Source organism: Acyrthosiphon pisum, chromosome X (assembly GCF_005508785.2).
Source record: "Acyrthosiphon pisum isolate AL4f chromosome X, pea_aphid_22Mar2018_4r6ur, whole genome shotgun sequence".
In the NCBI taxonomy this organism is placed as follows: domain Eukaryota; kingdom Metazoa; phylum Arthropoda; class Insecta; order Hemiptera; family Aphididae; genus Acyrthosiphon; species Acyrthosiphon pisum.
Window position 1 is genome coordinate 78,615,395 of NC_042493.1, and position 21,393 is coordinate 78,636,787.

The 21,393-nt window shown below is 25.9% G+C and overlaps 3 protein-coding genes across 8 annotated transcripts in view; 2 read left to right on the forward strand and 1 right to left on the reverse strand.

Annotated features, from left to right (window-relative positions):
• LOC100162872 (geminin) overlaps nt 1-1,868 on the forward strand; it is a 4,246-nt gene extending 2,378 nt beyond the window's left edge. For both annotated transcript variants that reach the window (XM_016804819.2, XM_001948074.5), the window contains exon 5: nt 1,243-1,868. In XM_016804819.2, the coding sequence (XP_016660308.1) occupies nt 1,243-1,395 (153 nt within the window). In that variant the 3' untranslated portion in view covers nt 1,396-1,868. The remainder of the gene's footprint in view (nt 1-1,242) is intronic.
• A 604-nt stretch (nt 1,869-2,472) lies between these two features.
• On the reverse strand, nt 2,473-21,155 carry LOC100164331 (glycerol kinase). Of its 5 annotated transcripts, none has more exons than XM_008185397.3 (14): nt 20,916-21,155; nt 10,783-11,101; nt 9,264-9,344; nt 9,087-9,152; nt 8,634-8,892; nt 7,516-7,603; nt 7,022-7,169; nt 5,558-5,667; nt 5,031-5,136; nt 4,824-4,934; nt 4,286-4,542; nt 3,800-4,005; nt 2,873-3,001; nt 2,473-2,756 (listed from the first exon to the last, which is right to left on the reverse strand). In XM_008185397.3, exons 3-14 carry the CDS (start codon nt 9,315-9,317, stop codon nt 2,653-2,655), a joined length of 1,638 nt encoding a protein of 545 aa, XP_008183619.1. In that variant the 5' UTR covers nt 9,318-9,344; nt 10,783-11,101; nt 20,916-21,155; the 3' UTR covers nt 2,473-2,652. The 5 variants fall into 5 exon arrangements, with proteins under 5 accessions (XP_008183619.1, XP_016660306.1, XP_008183617.1 ...); XM_016804817.2 differs by lacking the exon at nt 20,916-21,155 and adding an exon at nt 11,102-11,480 and having other exon boundaries at nt 10,783-11,041; XM_008185395.3 differs by lacking the exon at nt 20,916-21,155 and adding an exon at nt 11,200-11,476.
• LOC100160849 (uncharacterized) lies at nt 11,884-16,053 on the forward strand. The gene is given in 3 exon segments (NM_001293402.1): nt 11,884-12,173; nt 15,507-15,687; nt 15,757-16,053. Coding segments are annotated over 3 exon segments (546 nt in total). The 5' UTR covers nt 11,884-12,078; the 3' UTR covers nt 16,027-16,053.
• Nucleotides 21,156-21,393: the final 238 nt, after the last annotated feature.

A 21,393-nucleotide genomic window follows, 5' to 3' on the forward strand; every position in this document is an offset into this window, starting at 1 on the left:
AGACAACAAATCCATGGGTAGCATCCTCTTAATACTTAACACTTTTAAGGGTGATAGAGTTATATTAAAATATGTTTGAAGTCCATTAGGTTAAATTTTTGTTATAAAAAACAATATCAATGTTCAGAAAAATGTTAAATACAATTAAATCATGATTCATTTATCTTAAAATATAAGTTTCTTAAATAATTTTCATTAAAAATATAAAAACAATTTTAAACAATGTAACATATAAATAACCATTTTACATATAAGTTACACTATAACTCATATGTAAGTATAACATTTTACGGCGGCACGGTGCATCAATAAAACAACAAAATATTATTTTTTGGATTTAAGAGGTAAAGAATTTGTTTTGATTATTTAGTTATTGGTTTCAATCATAAATTAAAAAATAGAGTGAATATAATTTAAGTTCATTTTAAAGTATTTGTTAATTTATAGAACAGTTTTTAGTTCTTCTTGATAAATTGTAAAAATTTGAGATGTCTGATTGTTGCTCCCAAGACTATAACTAATCAATAATAATTGAATTAGCCATGGAACATAATATGGTCCTTGACTTATTGACTGTGAGACATTCTGTATTTTTGTCCTTTCGGTTTTAATATACTAATATATCTTCACCTGGTAATTAGATTGTCATTATTGCCACTGTCTTAATAATTCATTGTTTCTTAAGAAATGTATAAAATTTATTATTTAAGAAGCCGGGAGACCTAAAGTACTATAATCAATACATCATATGGCTAACAATTTCTGTGGACCAAATAACTAATCCTAATATTTACAAATTAGAATACATCAGTGCTCAATTTTTTTTTTTTTTAGATGAAACATCCTAGATTTGTTTTATAAATATATTAATGTCATTTGAATAGTAGTAAAATAATATTGTAGTGATTATTTTTCAAATCTTGATGGGTATCTTTAATAATCAGAATCTAGTATTTATTTTAGTGCATTATAATTACAATTTACATGCTATATAATTCTGGTCTATGGGAATATTCTTTCTAGATATATAGAATAGTTTTTATATGATTTAATTTGATTAAAAGTACATTAATTATATAATATTCCTAAATGTATGTACATTTTACTCATGCTCCCAGACACTAATAATCTTCTTTTAATTATGTTCGGCTACTGTGTAATATTGATTTATTTAATTTTTTAAACATATAATCTTTATTATTTATATTTATTACTGACTTGTCTTCTTTATGTTTCATACAGGAAATGATAAATGAGGAGACATCTGATGACAATCATGAGTCATCTAATGAACAGGAAGACAGTGATTTGAGTACGCCCAATAGTTCTTCAAGTGTCAAACATATACATAAGAAAATGAAGATATCACCAGATGATATTTCAGATATCGACTAAGAAAGTTAATATAATTACCTATACTTAAGAATTATATCTAAATTATAATTAACTAACATAATAATAACATTATTTTGCCAAAAATCACAAGTTTCTAGTAGGTTTATGTTAATTTATTTATAGCCATAAGGATATTATATTAATTATGTTTAATAAGTATTATAAGTTTATTTTTATTTCACATTCAATCATGGAATTGTTTGGTATATTGAAGTAATATGGTACTACCTTGTAATCAAGGTAGACAAAATAGTTGTTTATATTGTTAAAAAAAATAATTGCCGGTCATTTTAACTGTGGAATTATAAAATTATAAATTATATTGTAAAATTAACACAGTAATTTTTCTAAAAATAATGTATATAATATAATATGTTATTATGTATTTATATTTTTAAAGGTTAAAACTTGTCTACATTCTTATTACAATATAAATAAATAATTATTTATAGCAACGGCTATAACTCGGGTAATCATGTAGTTACTTTATTAAGGATGGCAAATGACAAATTTTATTGGGAAAAAAAATTAATTATTTATTTAATGAAAAATAGTTTTTTATTATTTCTAAGTGATAGTTACTAATTATAACATTTTGTACTTCAAAACAAAAATAGCTTATTCTATATTTTCAATATTTATTTCAATAATAGTCAAGAAATATTTTCTATTTAGATTATGGAAAATTCAATACAGAGAAATATATTTATAAATAAAGCTAGTGTGACTTGTGCTACATTAAAAATACTCATTGTATATAAAAATTCAATTATTAAACCCGACTAAAATTCAAATAAAATGTAATAAGTTAAATTCCTTCTAATAAAGAGATTATATTAAAATGTTTTTGAATATCTATGTACTTAATATTTGAATATTTTTTAAAAATAAAACTTTCTCTACCCTGATCCTCGCAAAAAAAAAAAAACGTTTATAAATATAAGCATAACATTATTAATTTTTTCTAAAACTGTTTACAAAATGTTTGGAAATTCACTCAAAAGAGTTGGTCAACCCTTTCATAATTGGTACAATGAACTGATAATATTATGCTTTTTAGAAACAACAAAATATATATTAATTTTTTAAATAAAATAGTTTTATTTTTATATTTATAGTTGTACGTTGTTAAACATTTTATTAAAAAACATTTAAGTGCTATAATAGCACTATATAATAAATTTTAATTTGAACACAATAGTATTAAAAATTCACAAACAAAATTTTATAAATCAGTTTTTGATTTATTCTAAGTGGCTAAAAACCAGCAAAGTCATCATACTCATTTTCTTCATCATCTTTGTTCCAACCTATACTCCGGTCTATCGCTTTTTTCCACAAAATATACTCGGATTTTTGTTCTAGAACAGAAAAAAAGATTAAAGATTAAAATTATTATTTGTCAATTTTAGTATCAATTTGTGTATATTTTTAAATCTACAACAACTGATGAGCATTTAATTTATTAAATACTTGCCTTCTTCTGATAAAGTCTGAATAAAAGTGTCACAGTTTGATTGAACACTGTGCATACTCCATATACCAACAGCAAAACCAGCTGCCAGAGCGGCGCCTAGAGCTGTAGTTTCCACCATTTTAGGGCGCACTATTTAAAAGATAAATATAAATATTAGTTGGGTTTGGTAGTTATACCTAGGAACTAAAATAGACTAAAAAACTAAATATGCAAAAACAATAAAATTTGTTAGGTATTCAAAAATTTTTTTTTAATGAACTATTGATTATAAACATAGTTGTATAATTAGTAGATTACTTAAATAAAAATTATTTTATAATATAAAAGAAAAAGAAAAATCTGATATGCAGAATACGTCAGGTTGCTGAACGTGATGTTAGTTATTTAACTGAAAAGATATTGTCAGTAGATAGAATTAATAAAATTATATTTTCAATATTTGTGGAGTTGTTTACTAAAAATGTCTAAAATTATATCGTCAGAAAATAAAAATTTTTTTTTTGCACTTTTTGTTTTTATTCTATAATGGACTAACTAATAAAAATTGTATTTTGAATTTTTGAATTCGTCAACAACAGTTATGAATATAATTATTTCAAGTTTGTCTGGTATAAATCGAAAGTATATAAAAAATAAAATGCAATTTCTACAACTTATGAGCTCTAGTTATTACTCTTTGATAGTAAAAATTTGACAAAGGGATTACAAAATCATGATAATATAATATTAATTCTATAGATTATGTATGTAGCTCAATTACTACAAATTGAAACAAATGAAAACATAATAAAATTGTTTGATTTTTAATTTTGTTTATATTTTGTGCACCACCAAATTATGCCAGGTATCAAATCTTTTTTCTTCAGGTTAATGTCAAGGATAATATTTTACATTTGATCTAAAATGCTTGTGATTTGAACAACTTACCGACAGGAAGACAACAAACATTTGTAAGAATCTTCAAAAATGTATCGCTAGTAGACATACCACCATCAACATTCAATGCCGTAATAGGATGGCCAGTATCTGACTGCATAGATTGCATAACATCTTTTGTCTGGAAACAGATTCCTTCAAGAGTTGCTCGCATTAAATGTGCGTCTGTTGTCTCCATAGTCAACCCTGTGATAGTTCTGTATAACATAGAAGGTTAAATCAGGTTAATCAATCCACTTTTTACTATTAAAATTGTATTTTAATTTAATGACAGTAAAATTACATTTAAATGCTTACAAAGAAACATGAATTCATGAAAACAGTTATTCATTATTTTAATATAGTAACTTATTAGCTATTGTCCTTCTTCATCAAAGAAAGAAAATTAATATGTAGACCAAACAGAATTGTTAAAATAAAATATGAATTAACAGCGACCACAAAAAATCGATAATTTGTTGTTATAATGTTACTAACCCACGTGCGTCACTTTTCCAGTATGGTGCATAAAGTCCAGAAAAAGCAGGAACGAAATGAATTCCATTTGTGTCTTCAACACTATCGGCCATTACCTCCATATTCTTGTAACTATCCACGATACATAGATTATCTTTCAACCACTTTGTAGCAGATCCAGCTACAGCCACTGATCCTTCAAGCGCATAAATGGGATCGGTTTGTTTACCCATCTTGTAAGCCACGGTAGTTAAAAGGCCGTGAGTTGAAATCACTGGCTGAATAAAAGAAAATGAATCGTTTATAAATCTGACAGAATATAAAATTCTAAGTATTTTAGGCAGTTTTGTATGGTAATGTGGAAACGGAGTCTAGTTTTTTTTTTATATTTTCATTAATATATACAAGAACTATTAATAATTTTCAGAACTACCAGACTTGTTCTGCAGTAAAATAAAATATCAAGATTATTATAATAATCTCTTAACACCAGGTGTCTATATCCTGTCTAGAATTTTTATTTTTATCTTAAAAGAATAAAACAAAAAATCATTCTCACCTTACGACCAGTGTTGTATAACAAAAAGCACCCAGTACCAAATGTGCACTTGGCTTGACCTGCCAAAAAACACATTTGGCCCATAAGGGCAGCTTGCTGATCACCTATGCACTATAACAATATATTAATACAATTAATACAAATTTAAGAATCCTCAAAGAAGGAAAAAAGTACGATTTTATAAGTTACATATAATTTATTTATTACCCCAGATATTGGTGTTTCTGATAGTGGTCCTTCAGTCATACGACCGTACACCTCCGAACAGCTTCGTATTTCTGGATATAATAATTTGCTTGGCATTTCAAAAAATCTGAAACAAAATTTAAATAAATTACAATAACTATGTGCAATAAAATTAGATTTTTTATAGCAAAAACAATTATTTGAAGGTAATATACCTACATATTTATATTATTTTTAATAATATAGCTAACATTAATTGTAGAAAAGGAAGGAACAATCTAATTCACATTTTAATATATTTTAATTGCATTATTAAATTATTTGATTTAAAGCAGTCTTAGGAAAATATAAAAATTAACATATTCAAATGTTTGAAAAAGACTAAGTTGAAATAATGATTTAAAATAAAAAAACAAATGTTGGCTTCTTGATAATCAAAACAATTTGCCTATATTATATTGTTGTTAATATAAATGTACATAATACTAAAATAGTATTAATAATAATACAAGCCATATAAACTTACGATTATTACAAAATATACATACTCAATCAATGCCTTATCCCATCTTAATGAGTGAATATTCATCAGCATGGTCCGAGAAGCATTAGTAACATCAGTTATATGAACTCCTCCATTTATACCGCCTGTTAGATTCTACAAACAAAGTAAATACCATTTGGTAGTTACAAGTGAATTTTAGAAAGCAACACAGCACAATTAGTTATTTTTTCTAAGATTGTGTTTAATATAATATTTAATAATGAATCAAATCTAAAAAAAGTGGAATATTAATAGTTTTTACTTGGACTATGCTATAAATTATTTATTTTTTAAATTTTATTCATAGTAAATATAATAGAAAAAAATGACTACATGTTTTTTTTAAGATTTATATACACTTTTGAAGTTCAATTTATTTTTAACATGTTTTTGGACTGGGTAAAGATATTTTTATTGTCTATCCGATTTTCCGTAACGATTTGTTTATCACCATAGAAATGAATAAAAGTGAATAAAATTCTCACTAGGTATATTTTATACAATTAATGATTACTTATTAATACATATTTATGATTCATAAATTTTCTTCAAAGTGAAAATATCAAGTAGCGTGCTACATCTATGTCACATAGTCACCACACCTGTACTTTTTTTTAGCTTTCAACCATAAGTTATTATAGCCCAACAATTTTAGTTTACCGAGTGCAAGCAACAATTACAGAATTACAAAACATTTTCATTAAATCTCAGAAAGTGCATTTCTAACTGATAATATATAACATCAAATAACACCCGAGGAGGTTAACTGGTATTATTAAGAAAAGCTTTAAACAACACAATTATCCAATGAAACAAAAATGACGGTTTAAATTGAATAACATTCAATTGAATTTTTTTCATATTTTTACACACTTCATGATATTATTAGAAAATTTGATAAAATTTATTTTGATTTTCTCCTAAAAGAAAAAAACATTAATTTCCATTTTTAGAATGTATTATGGCTTTACCAATTATTGTTATTAATTTTTTGGAAATATTTCTTAGGGTAGAAAGAAGATAAGAGAAAGAAAAATATTAATTAATCATTAAAAATGTATATAATAAGTTTTTTTTCATGTTTAGGACATTTTTTTTTGTTTTATAGAGAATTTAAACCCTACTTACGAGTATATTTCACCACATTTTTGCTTTATTTTAGGTACATAAATATGTATACATAGGTGCATACTTTAAAGAATATTTTGTTTGATTTTTAGTGTTAAAGTTAAAGCCATACTCATTAATTAAATACATATCAAAATTATTTAACAATATGTTACATTGTTACAAGGAATATTTGCTAGCCGAACATTCAATAGAATGGAATATGTTATAACTTAATGTAATAATCGTTAACAAGTATTTTTTATACCATAAAAGACGCTAAATTGATTTCTATTACATTAATAATGTATTAGATTCATTTTTAATGTTTGATTAATACACTGAGATTATTAGTTATTACCCAAATTAGCCATGAATCCATTGTACCAAACATACACCTCTCTTCTTGAATGGCTTTTGAAACTTCGGGTACGTTTTCTATTAGCCAAACTAATTTGAACACACTAAAGTATGGATTCATCGTTAAGCCGCATTTGAATTGTAAATGCCTATCAGAAGATTTACGAAAAAACATAAAACAAATATTAGTAGTAGCACATGATAATAGAACTATGATACAATTATAGCAAAATATGATATGTACTTTTGTTATGATATGATCTGATAGTATCTTAAAATGTAAAGTAAAAGTGAAGAATAGTAAATGCAGTTAGATAAAAATTTGAATAGTAGTATTAAGTAAACTAAACTAAGTTATGTAGAAACTAATTTCAATAGAATAGTGTCAATAAATATCAATTAAATAAATATTAAATCAAGTTAGAAGTTTTAAAATAAATATTAATGACCTTACTATAGTACAATGTATACTGTTCTGTTTGAATATTAACTCACCTTTTTTTTTCGTCTAACGTATGACAGTTAGGAATTCGTTTGTTGATGAATCTATCAACTATTGATTGTGTTCTCATATCCATCCATACTATAGAAATGTAGTTGTTTAAAATTAAGATTTTATGAACATAAAATTAAAATGTCTTATAACTATTACTGTTTACTTAGACTGTAGAGCTGCCACTGTGTTCATATATTTAAAAAGTGACTTTAACCTCCCCGCCAACCTCCAACACAGTTGCACCAATGGTAACTTGGGTAAAAATTATGAAACGACTAATTATGTTTCTAAAAAGTTTATTTAATCATAAACATCTAAAATAATAACTCACGAGTATCTTTTTAAAAATATATTTTACTATGACACGGCTGTTTTTAAAGCTATTTTAATAATTTTAAACACTAAAATTGTCTAAGTAGAACTCGCTTAATTTTGGTTCAAGAGTGAAAATACCTATTATAAAATTGAATTGTGAAAATATTTCTGAGGGCAAATTGTTGAATTTTTTTTTTTATTTAAATTTTGAAAAGTTGATGATATATTAAAAATGTTAAATTTTTCCTATTTCTAAACTTTATAATGAACGTTATATTGGGTATAATGGAAAAAACGCAACGACTTGCAGTTAGAAATATTGTCACAATTCAATTTTATAATAAGTATTTTTACTCTGAAACCAAAATTGAGCGAGTTTTACTAAGACTGCATAAACGCGTTTTGTCTATGACTTGCGTGTTTAAGACAGAGACCACACATGCAAGTGTGACATTCTCTTAATGATTTTAGATTCTGAGCGCAGCGATAAATGTACTGATTTTAAAATGATGTGTTTTTTTTTTTTTATATAGGATATAAGTTATAGTTACCATAACGATAAAAGTCCATTATAATATTATGTATAATAGATTTTATATTATCATAATCACGGACTAAGATTTAAGACATAAGATAATATAATATCTTAGTCCGTGATCATAATATATCATAATTAAATGTTTGTTGACAAATAGTAATAAAAAAAAGACATTAGATTAAGATCTTGCATAGATAAAGAAAGTAAGAAAAGTGATTGAGTGAAAGCTTTGATAAATAAATAGAGGTATAAAAATGTACTTACTTATAGCATTGTATAATGGTTTCCCTGTATACTTGTCCCACACTAAAGTAGTTTCTCGTTGATTTGTCACGCCTATCGCAGCAATAGCTGAAGGAGAAATGTTCATCATTTTGAGTTTTTCGCATGTTACAGCTATTGTTTCTTTGACTTTCATTAATATATCCTCTGGATCTTGTTCCACCCATCCTTCATGCAAAGTTATGTTATTTGTACTTATTTGATGACTGGCTATTGGCTGGTGAGTTTTTGATGAAAACACCTACAAAATACATAATTTTAAATGTAAGATTTTTTTTTAAGTAAATAAGGGTATAGTAGTATTAATCTGTAAACTATTTAATTCCCAAGTATTATTTTAATGAATATTAAATCAAACAATAAAAAGGTTAGGCCAGTCTTGAAGAAATAATTGTTAAGAACATTAAAAATTGTATTATTGTATTTAATACATACCAAGAAACGTGTACTACTGGTGCCTTCATCAATAGCACCAACAAATGTTTCTTCAGCAGCAGACATCTTTAATATAAATAAACGAAACATAACTAATTATTATGATGGATATTCACAATTTTTTTATAAGTATGTTAACATATTAGTATTATTAAAGTATTTCAATGTATACTGTACCGATTTTTGTGAATTATTTTTCTTGTAACAGATTAAGTTATGTATTTTGGACATTGTAACAAACTATGGACGTTGATCTAACTGTTATTACAAACAAAATGATCATGCATTAGAATATGTATTCTGATTTCTTAAAAGATTATTAATTATGAATATGATACAAAATTACTTAGTATTATGGATTTTGAAGACAATGGCAATAAAAAAGAAATATTAAATAATTTACCAATATAAATTTATCATATATGAATATGAAGATTTTTTTAAGTATTAATTCCAATAATGTTTAGGTCAGGAATAATGATAAACTGTTATTACTGCATTGTGTATCATATTGTTATATGGATAATGGTCCTACAATATCATATTATAATTTATAAATTTATAATGTTCATAAAATTCCAATTATCATTAATTACTATAATTATAAATGGTATTAATTATTTTATACTATTATCTTTATATGCTATGAAATGATTGTTGACATTGCATTGTTAAATGAAAATATTAAAAGGATATTCAAATTCTTATGTTCAACAATACCATGTTAAGGAATTGTTAAATCAAAATCAATTAGAACACATGTCTTCATTACTTCATTGTTATTTAGATTTTTTGTTTTTGTAAATGATTCGGATTTATTTTATTTTGTAGAATTATTTTTAATTATTATATAATTTTGTATTCAATTGGAAATTTGGGTTATTTTCAGACATTGTCATTGATGCAAAGCGACAACAAAGATAATTATATTTTTGTTTTGTCAGACAGTTGTAGTGTTGTAGGCCAACTGCACAGTAATGTGGTGCAAATATAGAGATAGACAATAAATTTTATTTATTTTTTTCCATTTTAAATGATTGGATGTGGCAATCCCCACCATTTAAAACATATTTGGAAAATAATAATCATTAATAGCAAATTCTACAGAATGCCTAATATTCAATCTAGGTGGATGTAGGTATAATTGAATAATTCTTACATTATCGCTTCTTGGAGCATACACATTGTAAAAAAAATGAATGCAAAATATTCATTTACTCGTTGACCTAACTTCAAAAGCGAGCATATTAGACAAAATGGATATTTAATAATTTGGGTGAAGATAATTTTCTTTAGCTCAAAGCTGTTGAAAATACAAGGATGAATAAAATAATAAACATAATATAGTACCAAGAGCATAGATTGTTTTCTGAAAGGACTGTCACTTCAAATACTTTAATGCCCAGTTGCATAAACAACCACTAAACATTAAATGTATCAATAGTGCTAATAGCAAATGGCAGTCCTTCAAACACGATGGATCCATTAAATTTTAGTCAACCAATTAATGAATCGTTTGTTTATGAGACTCGGTATTAACGTTTGACCTTAAGATCAAAAAACTCTTATGTATTTCAGTATTCTACTAGGTATATTTTATGTATAATGCATACCGTTTGCATCCTTCATCATAAATGCCAGTGAGATCATACCTAACACTACTGCGGTCGCAAAACCAGATGGCCAAGGTACTCACGCGAAGATGATGAAACGACGGCGGTCCGAACGTTAGGTGCCCGATCTGTGATGGTGCAGCGATGGCGATGGCGTACGTGAAACACGCACAAGAGAGACTTGTGTGACAGACGTTGAGTAAACCCGAAATAATATTATATCCATGTAATGGTTGCCAGTCACGGGCGAACCAGTCGACTGCTCGCGCTGGGGTTTCCAGAATAATAATATTGTGTGTTGTAGTTTTGCTGTCGTCACTCACTCGACGGCGAATGTCACCGCTAGTGAAAACAAAATTTCAGTCGGGGCCCGAGGACAATACTTACGAAATATAATAGTACCTATAGAAAAAAAATAGCGGCACAATATTGTATTCGTCGTGTTTTTTGTCTGTTTTGGTTTTTTTTCTTCTTCTTATTATTCACTAGCGAGTACCAACCACAGTTATCTACACGCGTATACGTATCATCATGATAACCGGCATGCTTACGGCTTCGTTCACGACCACCCTATTATTTTTTACGACATTCACCAACGAGTTACCGACGTCGTGTTATCTGTCTGGCATCTGCGTTGTAGGCACACATTTCTATAATGTAGTACCGAAGTCTGCGGTGGTGTAGGTGCGTAATGAATAATATTAATAACACAATACGACGGTATTATTATTGTAATGTCTCATTATTGTCCACGACGACGAAAAACCGCGGACAATATCGGTTTATAGATCTATTTTGTACATAATAATAAATTATTCTAATGAATAATCGTTCTGGGAAAGAAGTCTGCACGTTTATCAATTTGGTGAAATGTACGATCTAATCGGCGTGACGGTATGAGGAAAAAAAAAAACTATAATAAATTATAATAATTAATAGGTATTCAATTTAATCATAGACATAAATTATAATAATTGATGTAATTTAAATGTCCGTGGGTTTAATAATCGTTGTTAATATCGTTCTGCGCTTTAAGTCATAACCGTAGTCCGCAGGTCCACACATAATAAATACTAATATATCCATACTATTATCTATAGACTGAGGGACAAGGGTCAGTTGTAACACTGTAATCATTATAATATTATAGTCTTCATGGTTTTATCATGGTACTGTGTATAATCAATGATAATACGCGTCGTGAAATAAAATTGAGGTGCTTACTGTTTTGTATTAATAATAATAATAATCAAATAACTCGTATGACAGAGATTGGAGGCTTTTTTTTTTTAATTTGAAAACCAAACGTTTGCGTTGAAAGACCACTTGCATTAACGTACGAAAACAATTGAACAGAATCCGACGTTATATATTTAAAAATGACGACTGAAGATTACGTTGCCAAATATTTAGGATTGTTGAGTAAACTGCACAACGACCAAAGAGCGTTGGCCCCCTTAAGGGTTTCTATTTTGTAAGTATTGTTCGAATAAATAAAATAATATTTCGTATAGCGTTCTAATAACAGTCTAAAAATTTGTAACTATACCTATTACAAGGCCTATTACTGTTAGATAATATTATTTGTTTAATCTTTAACTTATAATTCAAAATCAAACAAAAAAATCTATATAGGTACTGTAGCACACATTTTAGTACAAATTGTACTAAAAATTACAGTTGGGTTAGAAGTTTGAAAAATTGAACCAAACTTAAATTGTTCGGTTTGAGTTCAAAAGTCTAACCAAGTCTTTCAAACACCAAACTGAACCAACCTCAAACAAAAAGTTTGAAATTCCATAATTAATTTGAACTTCTAAATAGTTCAAAATCCAAAATTCCAACATATCGAACGTTTGGAACCAAAAATGTTCCCGGTGTTTGATAATACATTCTTATATTGTCTATTGTATATTTAATGTGAATAGTTGAATGTTCATTATAATAAAATTGCATTATTCATTATTGTTATTTCAATTTTAATATTAAAAAGTAAAATTAAGACCATGATAGTACATGTAACTACTAATTCACATGTTTGTTGTGATGAAATAAATATTAATTTGCTAATAGCTAACACAAACGGTAAAATATCAAAATATTTTATGTTCTTAAGGGATTAAATCATGTATTAACTCACCAGATTAATATGAATATTTTATAGTGGATATTATTCATGTTTAGACCTTATTATAATATTATTGACCAATAATGTAAATGCATAATTCATTATAATAATAATGGATATATTATATACAACAAGAGCATAGTTTATATAATATTTTGTATTGTATTAAACCATAAGAAAATTAAAGCTAGAAATAATAGAAAATAATGTTGGAAAATTAATATTATAAAAGCCTTAAAGTAGATAATCACTTTGCTGTATAGTGGGTGCCAAGTGTACCTACCTTGTCATTGAGTAGGCACTATAATATATGTGCTCAATTTGAATTTTATTACAAATCATTGTACACATTAAAAACGATTTTGAGCGAATAAGGTCTAACTTTTTTGAACCAAGCTCGGAACCAAGGTTATCAAACAATTATTTTAATAATAATAATAAAATTAACACCTAAATATTTAATTGTATTTTTTTGTTTTTCCCAATTTTAAAAAGTACTTAGAATTTTCTATTTTGACATCCTTAAAGTACCAATTAGATCCAATTTGCTGCCATAAACCTCTTTTGAAGTTTATGATCATAGCATTTTTTCTACCAGAAAAAGTGTCTTCAGACAATATTAAAAAAAAATAAAAACATTGTGAAATTAATACATAATTAAGTCCGTTCAGAATTAAAAAATTGAATAAATATAACAAATGTATAGTGAAGAATCAAGGGTCAATTGTATGCAATTCAAATGATTTAAACATTGATATTAATTAATTCTTTCATATTATATTATATATTTTGCGATAAAACTTTCTTAATATTCGCAAGGTTTATCAATTTCCCTATCAGAAAAAAAAATGTATAATTGAATTACTTTAAGTCTTACAAATTCAATATGACATAGGATAAGATGTTTAGTCATCCAACATAAGCCTCAAACAAAACTGTTAATTCTACAACAAATATTTATTATATTATTATATAAGATAATCAAAATAAAAAATTACCTGAAAAAAATAATATTGCTAACAAATTTTATAAATTGTTTTTAATGGTTATAGAAAATATTGCAAATGAGAACTATAATTTGATATTAGATTAAATTAAATTAAACCTTAATGATATATTTTTAAAACACAATATATTTAAAGTAGACAGCAAAGTATATTTTATAAAGTCTAAACTGTAAAAACAACACTTTTTTATACTCTTTTAAAGTCTTAGGGAAATCATAAATGTATACAAATTTGTTTATAAGAGTTTCTTCAAAAATCATTTATATTTCCTGAGAGACAATAGTATGGTTTTTGAAGTATTGAGATCATTTTCAATGCACCACAAGCAGCAGTTAGATGTATTCATGACAAATTTAATTAATTTAATTTGTTATTCAAAATGTTTCTTGACGTCCTAAAAACATTCAACGGCATGGATCATAATATTCTATTGAATAAATTGGATAAATATGGCATACATGGAATAGATAATAATCCAGAATCCTATTAGAAGTTTTTTTTCTCAATGTTTATAATATTATTTTTGTATTAGTTTATGAACTCTTAAATATATTGTAGTCACTATTAATAGGTTTTAAAAGTAGGATATTCATATTGGGATATGTTTTATACGTTTAAAAATCTGAATAGTTTTTATTGCCTAATGCGGATGGTTAATTTATTACTTGCACAATTTTAATACTCATATATGCAGTGATGAGTTCACATTTTTGGTGTCGCAAACTTTTATGTTATACTGGATATTAAATTCCCCTTTTATGTCTCTCAATATCCTCAATTCTTTAATACAAAAATGTGTAAGTAGAGGTCACTAAAGTTTTTAAAATATTGTCAAGGGCGTCAGAGCTGGCACATTTTTTAGTAAAAAATCATGTTTTACAAGAAAAACCTCTCACACCCAGTAAAATAGTCGGATTTTGTTAATTTTTTTTTTATTTAAAAGTAGTACATTTTGCTGGTTGGATTAAAGCCCAATTTCAAAATTTTAATTATAGAAGCTAAAATATGCAATTGGATAATGCACAATATCTGGTTTTTTTTTAAACATATAATTTTAGCACTATTTTAAGTAAAATTAAAATTCGGGCTTTGATCCGTTCTAAAAAAAGTTCTCATCTTTCAGATAAATAAATAAATTGTCTAAATTCAATATATTAGGTAATGAGGTGTGAGAGTTTTCCTGTGAAATCATTTTTGTTGATGTAATATTAAATACACCGTATAACCTGCCCCTCACCTTTCAATAGGTGTCTGGTAGTGAGATTAGTAGAAAGGTATTATTATAGTAACAATAACTTTAAAATGTTATAGAATTGCTGAAAATTGGAAAAACCGGTACCAACCCCCTTAAGCTAAAACTAATTCTGAACTGAATATAAATAATATTAAACAATTATACCTTTCATAGTATGAATACATTAATAGATTAATAACATGTTAAAATAGCAAAACTCATATCTTTATAAAAACATATAAACTTGAATATTTTTGATGTTGAAATATGTCACACTTGCAACACTCTTAATACAGATATGCATAAAATATATTATTGATTTATACCCTTATTTTTATACCCAACACAATAAATAGTAGACTATTCAAGCACACATTTTTATTCAATGGTCTTCTTTTCTTCTTATTAATATGAGTTTAATATTAAATCTTTTTATAGATGTTCTCAGCACAATCAAAGCAGTTTGCTAGATGAAAACAAATCTACAAACGCAGAAAATCATTGTCAACACTGTTTAACTCCTTGGAAGTTTGGAAATTTTGTTATGAAAACTCTTCCAAATCGAAAAAATAAAAATGATAAAATACAAAAAAAGCGTTCTACAATGTTATTTAATATGGTAAATTTTGATAAATATGATTATTTACCTATAACAATAACATATTGATTTATTATATTTTTACTTTAGGTAATAAAGTGTTTAGTGTGTTTAAATACAACCAGTTCAGTGTACAAGAAGAATAAAATATTAAATCAAAAACCTATTGAAAAATTGCCGAAAAGTTCAACAGTGAATAAAAGCATTGATGAAAAAACATCAAAAACTGAAGAAAAAGTTGAAACAATAGTTAATAAAAAACCAAAGAAAAAAAAGAGAACCCTATATGCTGGATTAAACCCATTAGTTTTTAAAAATTTAAATAAAAACACATTAAAAAATTCAACTATGAATTTATGATAATGAGTACAAATAAAATCTTTTATGTTATTAAGGCTTCTGGTAGTTTATTTTAATTACATAAATCATAAAAGATAATGATTTGAAAATATTGGTTAAACTTGAGTTAAAAATGCAAAATTGTTTTGATATTATTTGCTGTGTTATCTGTTTAGGTCAGTATTTCCCTAAATTTTCCTCCATCAGACTCTTTAGAGTATAGTAAAAATTATTATTCGTAATAAAAATAACCTATCTTAACAATAATAAATAATAATAATTCATAGACCTTCGATATAATATATGTGGATTCCTAAGGGTCCGCAGACCATAGATAGGGTAACACTGGTTTAGGTAAACGCCTTACTATACAGTTCCCTTTTGATACTTGTACTCGGATACAAATGAAATATCTATACTTTGGAACTATATACTTTAGCTAATCACCTATTAAGGATGGCCATGTTTAAAGTATTAAAATAATAAATAAATGCCCACTGAAAAATTAAAAGTAATTAGTTATTTTATTATTTGGAAAAACCAATTATTGTCTGATCAATGTATAACTTTTATTAAAAAATTAGATGATTGTCGACAAATTTTAGTTTTTACTAACAAACTTTTTTTTATTTTAAACATTCACATTTATTTGTAGATAAATTATAAATTATAAAATTTCAATGTATATTTTTCTATGATAGCATTTAATCAAATGTGACCTTATTTGTCTTACCAAGAGGAAGTAACATGAATACATAAATGTAAAAAAAAATTATATAATATGTAATAATCATCACAAGCTTGCTTGCTGGTGGTAGATAGATTCAACTTATTATATTATTGTAAGCTTGTTCTTTTGAGCTCTGTATAGTTTATAATAAATCAATTTTATTTAATTATAGAAAAAATAAAAATGTTTTTTTTTTAAATTAAATTAAATTAATATTTTTATTTGTAATAAAAGGACATTTATTTCATAAAACTGTGATGATAATGATAAATCCCTGATTAAAGGTTCAAATAAAATTAGTTTTAACCAAATAATATTACACCCAAGACATTTATTTCAGGTGTTGCAAAGTATAATAATTTGACTCCATCTACCTTAAATTCATTCTTAAACTCACCAAATTCATTTTTTTTTTATACATTTAAGTGTTGATAAACTTAACTTGCATTCCACTCAAGTGACCATACATTTCATAACTCATAAGTAATTTGTGAATTTGTAAGCAAAATAAAATGTTTGTTAGCATCAATAATTAGTACTAGTTTGGACATCTTTTTTCTAAATCTAGACTTGTTATATTTTCTTCTACAACAGAACAAATCAAAATATATTATTGAAAATAAATAATGTATAATGACTTAAATCAAATAAAATATAAATAAATGTCATTAGTTCCATCTGAAAATTCTTCAAAACATATTGTTTGTATTATTAATATATTAATTTGTTAACATTTTAATCACAGATACAAATCTATGTTGAATTCTTGACAAAGTTATTCACATGATAAATTTGTACAAAAGATAACATTTTGTATAGATATTTTTTTATTGAAAAATTATAAGTACTGTTTTTAAATGATTTTAAAGTTTGGATAGTTTTTACTTTGATTAAAATTAAAATAATAATCTTAGTATAATTTGACATTAAAGTTAAGATACAAAAAAAAAAAATAACTATTAAGATATGATACCCACATAAACTGCAAAACTTTTAATTACCTACCTACTTATCATATTATAGAAAATGTAAAAAATATTTTTGCCTTTATTGATGTTTTTATGATAATTTTGTACCTACTTGCTTAAGCCTCAATGCTAACACAGATAAATAAACTACTTTATTTTGAAAATTTAGGCATACAAATCATTATCATTTATTAATAATTTATAAATTAATAAATTGTATTAGAATTATTTAAATTTCTACGATTTAGCCAAATAGGCATATACCTATTAGTTAGGAACAATCAACGAGGACATTAATTAATAGTGAATAAATAAATGAACACTATAAAAGTATAAGTTTACCAAAAAGTGCAGAGTATAAATTTCATAGACTCAGTCATTAATAATATTTTATTAGGTAGGTATAGCTAATGTATAATATTATGCACTAATAATACATAAATAATGTCTGATTAATGATTATAATAGAGATTTGTCGGCACTTCACAGATCAATGATACATTGTTATCAACTAGGTACTTACCTATTATCAAGTTACTAAAATACAGTTGAAATACCTACCTAATGACTAATATTAATATTTTTAATGACGAGATAGTTAACAAAAAAAAATACATTTGAGTTAGTAAAGTTAGTCAATGTTCTGAACATTTAAAGATTGATATTTGGTTGAATTTTTAGGGGGACTATAATAATCCAAAGTAAAGTGATCCACAGGCGGCGGGCTCTCCAGCACATTACTATCATATCATATTTTTTACAAAATATAAGTATTGAGTATAATATTACGAATGACATTAAATAATAGTTAGTATAGGTATTGATTATTTTATCCTTATTCCTTATTATTATTTTAATAATACCGTCACAACTGAACAGTGAACTTAACAATTCAATAACTAATAATAAAAATGTCGAAATCAAAATTCGTGTGATTTTATTACATTATATTATTGTCTAACCGTTTATTGTTGCAACTCGCAATCATATTATTCCATGCCCTTGGTCGTAACTACCTTACTTATTTAGATGTTTAAAGATTTAAAGGGTCATTTTCTGACTAAATATTTTATAATTTTTAAAATGGTAAAACTATTATAATGGATGGATAATTATTAAAATTTAAGACAAATAAAATTAATAAGATCATTTTGTATAAAGTATCGATTTTGGGGGCTAAGCCCCCCTCCAATGACCACCAATGGGAACATAGAGTTATAAGTAATTAATGATATATTTAACTCTAAAAGTTTAAACCTAATATAAATTAAGTATGAAGTGAAACTTATTAAAAAAAAATTATAAGTACCTAGGTAGGTAAATTTTAATCATATGACTTTAACTTAACATAGCCACATAGGTAGGTACATACATATCTAAAATTGACAGAATATGCCATGCTATTACAATGAACAGTTAATCTAGACTCTAGTTAAGGCATTCAGTTTATTAGAGAATAAACTAATTAATAAAGTTGAAAGTTTAAAAAAAAATTATTTTTTTATTTTAAAGTTTTTAACTTGGACTTAAGATAACGCTACCCGTGCGTTTGTTTTCTCCGTCTTACCAACTTACGAAATGACAAATTTTCGTTCACCATTTTTAAAAATGTGTTGTTAGTTTTAATGTTAGACTGGATTGACTTATCATCAAACTTTTAGGTAACAACATTATCTGTGCTTAAAGATTGTCGATTTTTTCGTTATTTTAATTTTAAAGTAAGAAACGGGTAGTTACGTCAAATATCACAAATTAAAATTGTTCATATCTCATACATATCATACATATATAATTTGTATAAAACATTTTAATAAATTAAATAAATAAATTCCTTAAATATAATTTAATTAAAAATAATATTCAATAATTTACCTTGAGTAATTTATTATAAAATGTTTAATATTATCATAGATTAAATATACAAAATATTTATTCTATATTTCATAGATTTATCTATGTAATAATATACACCAGTCAACTTACCCCAGGGGAAAGTCAACTTACCCCAAGTAGGAACGGGGTAAGATGACGAATTCAGAATTTTTTTTTTGTAAAATTTATAAGTGATTAACTTTTTAATATTAAATCTTGAAATTATTACAGGTTATTCTTCATATTTAAGACAATGCTTATACAAAATTTCAAGATTTTCCGAATATTATTTAATAATGTGAATATTAATCAATCCTTAAGTTCGTCAACTTAGCACTCTCTCCCCTATATTAAAATAATCCAAAATGTTCCAAATAGACCTACCCTTATGTACATTTGTTTCGACTATCCTACTAACCAATCAGATATGATTATTGATTAGATATGATATTCGAATATCAGATTAAAGTATTAAACATCTGAAAATATATATTTCACTTTGTCATTACCTACTTGTACATTTTCATGAAAATTACATTTCCACTTTTTTGAAATTTAACACCTACCTAACCCTTCAAAATTAGATTTTTAAATTTTTAATACCCCTACCTACTAAGAATTTTAAAATGTTAGGGGGTTGTATTCAAGTAATTTTCATGACGAATTTAAATATGTTATCAGATATTTTATCGGATAATTAGGTTAGTTCATAACTTAAAACAAACAATTAGTAATAGATTGATACTTTAAGACATAATAATTAATGTTCGCATAGCGACAACGTGATATTTACATGTGTGTGCGAGTGCTTCACTATTTTTTTTACATTACAGTCGCACACAAAGCTTGATTGCTTATCACGCACACATTTACACGACATGAATGCAAGTGTTTGGAAAATTGCCTATATTGAACTCCTTAAAAAGGTCGGTATTGAATCCCGAAGGACGTTACACGGATATTAATTGTTGTCTCCGTCTTAAAAGTGCGTGGCATGGAAAATGTACGCTCAGCAGATCACGTTTAACTTCGTTCGTTTAAAGATTAGAGTGAATCGACCTATAATGAAACTTGATGGTAGGAATATTATCTGTGTTTGTATAATTGTATGTGGGTTTTTTTTACGATAACTCAGTTTTTAAGTGAGTCTCTAATTTTTGAACTAACGAAGCAAAACGTGATCTGCTGAGCGTAAATTTGCTATATTACGCACTTGTAAGACGGAGACAACACATGTCTGTGTAGCTTCCTATTAAAGTTTTTCGTGGACACTTTTTGTTTTTTTATTTAGATTTAAATAATAATAATAAAAAAATGGATGTATACGAATAGGTACTTACGAGTTACGTTATAGGTATTTCAGTCAAATGATATAATGCGTAAGTAGTTATATCTTGTTATTTATTATTACTATTTATAAATTTATCCTCATTTTCGAAGCATTCTTAATCAGTGTTCAGTAGTCATCGAATTCGAGAAAATTTAGTAACACAACATTTAATAATTATTTTAACATACTCAGGTAAATTATTGATGGTTGTACGTTGCTGATATAGTTTTCGTCTCGTAGGTATAAGACAACTGTTCTGACAACAGCAGATTACTCATATATATTAAAAGTTGCAAAATATAGTCAATAGACTAGTTTCCAATCTACAATGGACTATATAGGTCAAGGCAAGGTTACATGTTCCTATAATCTTTGTTTTCAGATAAATTATTTGATAAAATTAAGGTATAGATGCATGTTGTATGCATTTCAGAACCTTATTATTATTTTACCCAATAGGGATAAAAAGTAAGCAGGCGTTCCTATAT